At 40.1% G+C, this 9,870-nt stretch overlaps 1 protein-coding gene across 2 annotated transcripts in view; it reads left to right on the top strand.

Moving 5' to 3' along the window:
- Positions 1-9,667, top strand: part of SLC12A8 (solute carrier family 12 member 8) — a 135,912-nt gene extending 126,245 nt beyond the window's left edge. For both annotated transcript variants that reach the window (XM_034659809.1, XM_034659805.1), the window contains exons 13-14: positions 5,356-5,416; positions 9,033-9,667. In XM_034659809.1, the coding sequence (XP_034515700.1) occupies positions 5,356-5,416; positions 9,033-9,195 (224 nt within the window). In that variant the 3' untranslated portion in view covers positions 9,196-9,667. The remainder of the gene's footprint in view (positions 1-5,355; positions 5,417-9,032) is intronic.
- The last annotated feature ends 203 nt before the right edge of the window (positions 9,668-9,870 follow it).

The raw sequence follows: 9,870 nt of genomic DNA, 5'->3' as shown, positions 1-9,870 counted from the left end.
ATCATGGAACATTGCATCAAAAACTGGGGATGTACTGTATGGTGACTAATATAACAAAATAAAAATTAAAACAAAACAAAAAAAAAAGAAAAAAGAAAAGAAGACCAGAAACCAATATTGTCCTGTATGTTAACTACCTAAAATAAAAAAAAAAAGGAAAAGAAGAAAGTTGTGAATTCAATGACCCCAGCTTCCAACTTAAGAAACTAGAGAAAGAAGGTCAGATTAAACCCAAATAAGAAGAAAAAAGGAAAAAATAAAGATCAAAGTAGAAATAAGAATTTTATATAGAGAGAATGCAATGAGACAAAAATCTGGTTATGCGAGATCAACAAAATTGACAAAACTCCAGCTAGACTGATCAGTATAAAAGGAGAGAAAGCACAAAACTACCAATACCAGGAGTGAGGGAGATGGTATTACTAGCATCTACAGATATTAAAAGTAAAACAAAGAAATATTATAAACAGCTATATGCCAATAAATTTGGCAGCTGAGTTAAACTGAACAAATTCCTTGAAAGATGGAAATACCAAAGCTCACTCTAGAATATAGGGCTATTTAGGTAATCCAAATACCTTGTCATTAAATACCTGCCCACAGAGAAAACTCTAGCCCCAGATGGCTTCACTAATGCAAACTGCCAAATATTAAAGGAAGAAAGAATATTCATTCTATAGAAACTCTTTGGAAAACTCTACACCAATATCCCTCACGAATGTAGATGCGAAAAATCACAACAAAATTTTAACAAGTTGAATATAAAAATGTATAATAAGATAATACATCATAACAAAATGGATGTACCCCAGAATTCGAGGTTAGTTTAAGTGTAATACTCACAAACTACAAGAGGAAAACTACAAACATTTCTGAGAAGAAATTAAAGAAATTAAAGAGGAAATTAAAGAAATAAATGAAGAGAAGAGATCTACTGTGGTTTTGAATTGGAAGATTCAATATTCTTAATGCCAGTTCTCCCCAAATTGTTCTATAGATTCAACACAATCCCAGTCAAAATCTCAGCTGCCTTTTGTGGAGCAACTGGCAAGCAGACTCCAACAAAATACTTACATGGAAAAGCAAAAAACCTATAGTAGTCCAACCAGCTTTGTAATAGAACAGAGTTGAACTCGCATTACCTGACTTCGAGACTGATTATAAGGTAGAACAATTGAGATAGCATGGTACTGGCATCAAGATAGACAAATCAGTGGCAAAAATAGAGAGTCTAGAAAGTAGTCCCCACATGTATGGTCAGTTGATTATCAAAAACGGTACAAAGGCAATTCAGTGGAAGAAAAGTCTTTTCAGCATATGATGCTAGAACAATTGGAAATCCATATTCAAAAAATTAGCTTCAGTTGCATACATCATACAATATAAAAATAACTCAAAATGGATCACAGAACTAACCGTAAGACCTAAAATTATAAAATTTCTACAATAAAATATAGGAAACTAACTGAATGAGGCAGATTTCTGAGATACAACACTCAATGCAGGAAGAGAGTTGATAAATTGGACTTCATCAAAATTAAGAATACTGATATTCCAAATATACTGGTAAAGAAATGCAAAGGTCAGGATGCCTGGGTGGCTCAGTCGGTTAAGCACTGCTTTCGGCTCAGGTCATGATCCAGGCTTCTGGGACTGAGCCCTGCATCAGGCTCCCTGCTCAGTGGGGAGCCTGCTTCTCCCTCTCCTGCTTCCCCTGCTTGTGCTTTCTCTTTATGTCAAATAAATAAATAAAATCTTAAAAAAAAGAGAGAGAAAGAAATGCAAAGGCAAGCCATAGACTGTGGGTAAATATTAGCAATTCACATATCTAATAAAGGACTTGTATCTAGAATACATAAAAACTCTCAAAATTCAATAATAAGGAAATGACAACAAAAATGGGCAAAGATTTTAAATAGATTTCATCGAAGAACATAAATGGGTGGCAAAAAGCACATGAAAAGATCCTCAACATGAGTGGTCATTAGGAAATGCAATTAAAATCACACCATACTACTATACACCCATTAATATGACTAAAATTAAAAGTACTGACCATGTCACCTCTTGTTGAAGATATGGAGCAGCTAGAAATATCCTATACCACTGGTGGGAATGTAAATGATACGATCACTTTGTACAACAGTGTGACAGTTTATTATAAAGTTTAACAGGGGAGGTGGGTGGGGCGAGGGGTGAAATAGGTGATGGGGATGAAGGAGGGCACTTGTGATGAGCACATGGTGTTGTATGGAAGTGCTGAATTACTATATTGTACATCTGAAACTAATATAACTAATATAATGTTAGCTATATTGGAATTAAAATTTAATAAATAAATCGATCGATTGGTAGACAAATAAATAAATAAAGTTAAACATATGCCTACTATATGAACCAGCTACTGGACTCCTAGTTATTTACCCAAGAGAAATGGAAGCATATGGCCATAAAAAAGCATGCACGTGAATATTCATAGCAGCTTTATTTGTAAATAGCCCCAAACTGGAAACAACTCAAATGTCCCCCAACAGGTGACTCTATAAATGAATTGTAGTATAGCCAAACAATGGAATACTACTCAGCAATAAAAAGAATGAACCTTTTTTTAAAGAATGGACTGCTGATACATGCAGTAACGTGGATGAATCTCAAAATAAAGTGAAAGAAACCAGACAAAGAGTACATAGTGCCGTATTTCATATATGTATAATTAATATATTTTATATATAATTTATATATAAGCCAGACAAAAAGAGTACATAGTAAACTATTTCATATATATATAGATGTATATCTGTATCTACATATAGATATATATAATTACCGAAAATGCAAACTAATCTATAATGACAGCAGATGTGTGGTTGCCTTTGGATGGGGTTTGTGGGTGGGGGGACGCGTGGGGGGAGGTCTTATGAAGCAGCTTGAGGAAGCTGTTAGAGGTGATGGATGTGTTCATTATCTTGTTGGTGGTGATGGCTTCACAGTACATACATGCGTCAACACTTTCCAGGTTTTACAGTTTAAATACATGTAGTTTGTTCTAAAAATGTACTAACTTGTTTTAATTAGTAAGATTAAACACAGGGCGCAAATGGTAAGATAGACACACACAGACATGATAGTCACACAGGAAGAACTTTATACTGACAGATCCCTAGAAACAGGAGGCATGGCATACCACTCAGGGCCAGATGGGGAAGGACGAGGCTTGGTCAGAAGGCAGAAGAGGTGGAGAGGAGAGCATGGCCCAGAGCCATGACTGGAGTTTTAATGGGAAGGGGTGGGCGAGGCAGGTAGCTAGCTGAACCCGTTTAGGGTTGGATTGTTTGAATAATTTCGGTGGGCTCTGGGGTATAAGGGTGGTCACTAGCTATCTGGTACCTGGCCTTGGGGTGATTTAGGGCAGGGGAGTATTGGCTTGGTGTGTGGGCGTTTAACAAATAAGGTGATTGAGGGTGAGGGCTCTGGATTTGTTGGTGTATACCCAAAGTATGCTCACATAGGAGTTGTTTGCTATCTCTAGAAATGAGCTCGCACCTCTAGGATTAAGGTCGCAAATTCTAGAGTGTCAAGAATCTAGAAAGTAGGGGCGCCTGGGTGGCACAGCGGTTAAGCGTCTGCCTTTGGCTCAGGGCGTGATCCTGGCGTTACGGGATCGAGCCCCCACATCAGGCTCCTCTGATATGAGCCTGCTTCTTCCTCTCCCATTCCCCTGCTTGTGTTCCCTCTCTCGTTGGCTGTCTCTATCTCTGTCGAATGAATAAATAAAATCTTTAAAACAAAACAAAACAAAACAAAACAAAAAAAAAAAGAATCTAGAAAGTAAGCAAACGCAATCAGTACTCTGATTGTCTGTCTGTTATTCCTCAATAGTAAAGCTGTGTAAAGAGTACAGTTGAGAGCCCTTTTAAAAAGCAAAATTCTATGATGCCCCAATTTAAAATAAAACAATTAGTTTCAAGTTCTAACTAAATCAAACCATAACAATCCAGGCAAAATGAAAAGAAAAAAAAAAGTGCTTCAGAATTGGAACAGTCTGATGTATAGTTTTGAAAGAAAAGCACATCAAATATTGTAAGTCCCATTTACATTAAAAATAATGCTTTTAAAAAAGTCATGCTAAGGAGAGGTCCTCCTATCAGCTAGTTTAAGGGGTAGAATATATTTTGATTAACATAAGGATTACGTTAGGGATTGCTTCTGAATTTCTTAGAAATTAGTTTGATATTAAGAAATTTTAATATTTCCCAGAAATTTAGTCACAGGAAAATATGAAATAAAATTCCAGGCCAATCTACATCCAGAATTTAGATAATTTAGAATGTAAATGATCACAAATGAGTAGGGTCAATAAAATGTTTGTTTATTTTCTTCCTTCCAACAGTATAAAAATATATTAGAAGCTTTCTCTTGCAATTGCAGATATTAATGCAAATCTAAAATTTGTCTCCCCTTTAACCACAAGAACCCTAAATGAAACTGAGGAAATATGTGTTATCAGTTACATCCTGTTGACATTAGCCAAGATTCTAACATAAGCCCCATAATGCTAATGTCCCGATTATATATTGAATACTATCTTAGCAACCAGTTTTCAACCAGCCATTTAGATACATACATACAAAATTTGGAGAAGCATTTTCTAAAACTACATTTGATTTTATTTCCTAAAGTTATATATAATTTATTATGTGAGATTTAAAAAAAAACCACACCAAAGGAGGGATGGATTTAAAGAAAAAAAAGTTAATGAGTCCTATACTAATCAGTGTGTCCGATGTCAGGATATTTGGCCAGTATCTCGACAATCTCACTTCAAACTTCAGCTCTGACGTGGCTCTATATTGAGCTATGTGATTCACTTTACACCTACAGAAACATCCCAAGTGCCAGATCCTGTGCGTATTGTACTGTGAAGGTTCCAAGATGAAAAAGACGTCCTTTCTATGCTTAAAGAGTGAATGGTCTCATAGGGGATTTTATAGCATGTATTTAACATATCAATTTGAATCTAACAGAAAAAAAATGATCAAAAATTTTTAGATTCCCGAGACTGAAGTTAGCAAATCCTCTGCTTTTCCCTCTATAGCACTGTATTTAGTTTCTTTCTTGGGATTTTGGATTTCAGAAATTTTTGAAAGAAATTTTTGAAAACTACATATGGGTACAAAGTCCTTCGTAGGTTGGTATCAGAGTCTTACAGTAAATGAAGTTTAGTTAAACTGAGAAAGGAAAGAAAGATTTTGTGCTAATTCTGTGTGTGTGTCAGGGGTGTACATTCCCGCTATTAAAGCCGGGCTTCTGGACATAGAGCCTTTATTAATACTTATGTATCTGTTTTCCCTGCAGGATCAGCCTCCAGCTTCAGCTTCTTCAGGTGGATGAAGTCCCTTCTGATCCCCTCCTGCAGGTCTGTGCTACTCTGGGGCCGTGGGAGGTACTCAGGGTGTCCTGTCCCGGCTAGGTTTAACTGAACTGTGGGTGGGAACCTGACATTTGACAACCTCGAGGACACTCAGACTCTGCTCCTCACTGCCTTCTGCCACCCAGCCCCCTCCCTGGTCTTAGCTCAGCAGAAGCTTCCTCTGGCTCCAGTCGTGCCTTCATACCCTCAGGAATCATAAATAGAGGCTTTTTCTGGAATCTGATTGCTGGGTGCTGAGTCAAGAGAGCTGCTGTCAGCGAGTTCCCAGTCTAAGACACACCAGCATCAATACACAGTCATACACAAGATTAAGGCCTCAAGGCCACTCCTGTGCCATCTCAAATCAGAGGTGGTTGACGTGATTGTATTGGCGAATGCACAAAGGTCAAGTACAGAAACACAGCAGAGATTCTAGAGGATTTCTGTGGGCCCTCCATGTTCAGATACACAGGGAAAGGGAGAAGCAGGAGGAGGCCACATGGAGAAGGTAAGACTTCGGGAGTGCTCTCATCTCTTTCCTCTTCCTCCTCCACCCTTCCGGTACTGTTGCTTCCTCGACTTTGAAGGCCTCAGGACTCTGGAAAATCACTTCCCTCGCCTTTCAGTACCAGTGAGAAGCCAGGGCTGTGGGCTGGGAAAATCCAGGCAGGACCCAACCAAGGGTTTATTTGGTTTCATTTTGTTTGTTTCTGAAACTAGAGAAATCTAGGTGGACTTTACCGACATTTACACCTTCTGTGCCCTGACATTGCTAATGGATGATGGGAGGCTTTCCCACTGATTTCAGATGTAAATTCAGAATCCTTTTTTTTTTCTTTTCATTTTTCTTTATTGTGGTAAAATAGACGTCATAAACCGTATTATCTTAACCATTTTTTTATTTTTATTTTTTTATAATCATTTTTTATTACGTTATGTTTGTCACCATACAGTATATCCTTAGTTTTTGATGCAGTGTTCCATGATTCATTATTTGCATATAACACCCAGTGCACCATGCAATACGTGCCCTGCTTAATACCCATCACTGGCCTATCCCAATCATTTTTTAAAAGTAGGCTCCACGTCCAGCGCCGGGCTTGAACTCACGACCCTGAGATCAAGACCTGAGCTGAAATCAAGAGTCAGACGCTTAACTAACTGAGCCACCCAGGCGCGCCCCCCCACGCCATCTTAACCATTTTTAAGTGTACAGTTCAGTGGCATTAAGTACATTCACGTTTTGTGCAACCATCACCACCACCCATCTCCAGAACTCTCCATCTTGCAAAACAGAAAGTCTATACCCACTGAACAATAACTCCCCATTCTTCCCTCCTAAGAATCCTTTTAAAGACAACTCTTTGTAAGCACTACCAGTCTGTTCAAGTTGACAGGAGAAATGAAACCCTGGTGCTAGAGCCTAGGATGATAAACCAGAAGGAGCAGGGGCTCAGAAAACTATCAGGGACAGGGCTGGGAGGAGCTGGTGTGTGGGGAAGAACCCCTTTCCTCTGCCTGGAAGCGGGGCATTGTCCTTTGTGCAGCTATAGGAGGGGGTGGGTTGCCCCTAGGCCTCTCTTCCAGTCTGGGCCTCCAGGTTGGGTGACTCAGGTCACAACATACCAGCCTTGATCTCTCCCCCCACCCCTGGTCCTGAGGGAAAGTAGAGGCTGGGTGGACATAGATTGTGTGGAAGCTGCCTACAGAATCTGGAGCTGCGAGTGGTGTGTGGTTGAGAGTATTTGGCCTTATCTGATTCACAGGAACATTTTTAGGCATTTCTAGTTTTAAAGCCTATAAATGACCCTGGGAGGTCACTACTCCTTAAGTTGCACTCTGAATTCCAGGAATTTCACCTCTGAGGTCACCGTAGTACTATGTAGAAAAAACAATGCCTTCGGAGGAGATTATTCTTAGAAAAGGATAGTGCTTTCGTTGTAATAGGACCCAGTGCACACTATTCATAGCTCTGTGGGTTTGTGAATTGGGTGGTGGAGGCCTCCACTAAGTCCCAGCATCACACTTACTGGCCTCACGTGGTTACTGGGTGAGATCCTGTGATGGTTATTCAGGAGGGTGAAAGGACCAAGAAAGGGTGATTCACTTAAAAGTAGAAATTGCTGTTTTGTAGTTTTGAAGGATTGGTTCCCTACCCCCTCCCCCTTCCCCCAACTATAGTCCCAGATGCTCTTCAAAACCAAAGAAGAATCATGTTGTAGAATGTGTTTGGGCAAAGGAATTTGGCTATGTTGCGTCTTCTGTTACACATACAATTCCCAGAATTATGTGAAATGAAGCCTGACCTTGAGAGAGCTTTCTTTCCAGAAGTCCTAGCAATTGCCCAGGTGAGAATTCTTAGGCCATTCTCGTCTAAAAATGAAGCATAGTGTTTCTCTGAACTCAGAAGAATACAATGGTTTCACCTTAAAAAAAGAAAAAAACAAGCATTAACAAAATAATGCATTGGCAAAAACACTTTATGTGGACTGAATGTCACCTCTTAAGCTTACTTCTCGAAGAGTCAGTCCTTATAGAAGTTCACTCATTTCTCAGAAAACCTCCATCTATCTCATTTAGGTATGTTCTCAGCCAGTGGCTGCCAGCCTTAGTCCTGTGATCTAAACTTCTGTAACAGCACATTTTGCCAGAGGCAACTGGAGCTTTCTACTGAGGTTCCACAAGTTTAGAACGTTAGATTGCTACCTTTTTAAGATAATTGTCAAACACATTCTTTAAAGAATCAAACATTACTACTCACAAAGTAGACGATTCTTTCTGAGTACAATTTTAAGGAGGAAATCCAAGCCTGAGGTATGATTTAAGGACCTACCACAGACTGAGGGAACTGAAGGGGACCTGGAAAGATGAGAAAATAAGGCAGGGTAGGTGAAGAGCTGGCCCGGGCCCATGAGACTGATTAGTGGCTGGGCAGAGATTATCCATCTTCCGATGCCGGGGCTAATCTTTCCTTACTGCATTCCGCCTCTAGCACTTTCCTCTTGTCTCCCAGACATTTTTCTTTGCTGGTTTATTCTAACTCCAACTGTACATAGACATTCCGGGTGACAATGGAATCCACATCGGGATGTACTTTTTGTCTTCAGGCCAGTTTAGTGTCAAAAGTCTTTGCAGTTCCCCTCGTAGCTGCTTCCTCTGTAAACCTCAGCCCTGGAAATCATTCTTCATTCAATGTTCTTTCCAAAGAACCAAAGAGAAAACGTCTCTTTCTACTCTTCCCAGTTTTCCAGCCTCTCCATTCCATTATTTCATTTGACAAGAAAGCAAAGAAAAGCTATAGAGCCCCAACATGACACCATTGGGGAGGTTATCTTTGTGGTTGTTGCCTATGGGGTGGGTACAGCTTTATATGTTTCTACTAAAGAGAAGTAAATATCACTCTCTCTCCTTATTTTGATACTTATTTTTTATAGTTTGGGTTCATAAGCTATTATACATATAGTGTTCCCCAGTTATCTTATTTAAATACACGTTCAATAAGAAGGACAAAATAATAAGCACGCTGACACTTGTACAAGCATTACTCCACCCAGAGCACTCATCTCTGCTGCTTCGCACTTTGTCTTTCGTTCTGACCACCTCTGTGTTTCTCTCACCCAAGGAGCTTGAGGTCTCCCCAAGAGCAGATAATTTTGGCGCCGTCCCTGGCTAGGGTTGACATGGAGATGACTCAGCTCACCCAGGAGAACGCAGACTTCGCCACTCGGGATCGCTACCATCACTCCTCCCCCGTGAGTCGGGAGCAGCTGATGGCTCAGTACTGACCTACCGAGCGCTCCTTAGCAGGCAGCCCGAGGACGCTGCTCTCTTGAAGCTGTCCAGGGCACAATGGATCCAAACCCCAGAACCTTCATGATGCTGGTTCTCCTCAGTAAGAACTGAGAGACCTGTTTTCCCCCTGCTGGTTTGGACAATGGAAATCTGCACTCTGGTCTGGAGCACCCGTCTCGCCAGGGTCACCACCGGAATGGCTCCAGCCTCCACAACACGCGCCCAGTCTGGGGAGCTCCACACGGACAGCGAGACCTGCAGGTGTGGAGAATCAGACCAGGTTGCTTGTTCTGAAGGCCGCAATAAATGGTTATTTTAAATTTTATTGTATTATTTATTTTTTGAATAAATAATACACTCACATGGTTCTAAACCCCAGAGGATAATCATATATATATATTGTGAAAATTCCCCCTCCCATCCTTGTTCCCCATACATTCATTCCCTGCCCCAGAGGTAACCACTGTTCTTATATATACTTCCAGCATTTCTTTATGAATAGGCAAGTAAATGGGAATGTGGGTTCCTATTACTCCCTTTTTATACACAAAAGGTAGTGCATTATACATGTGTTCTGCACCTTGCTTTTCCCCTTGGAGACATTTCCATATCAATACAACATACACAGCTTCCTCATTATTTTTCATTGTATGAAAAATGGTATAATT

Source organism: Ailuropoda melanoleuca, chromosome 1 (genome assembly GCF_002007445.2).
Source record: "Ailuropoda melanoleuca isolate Jingjing chromosome 1, ASM200744v2, whole genome shotgun sequence".
NCBI lineage: Eukaryota > Metazoa > Chordata > Mammalia > Carnivora > Ursidae > Ailuropoda > Ailuropoda melanoleuca.
This window is presented reverse-complemented; position numbering and strand designations above follow the sequence as displayed.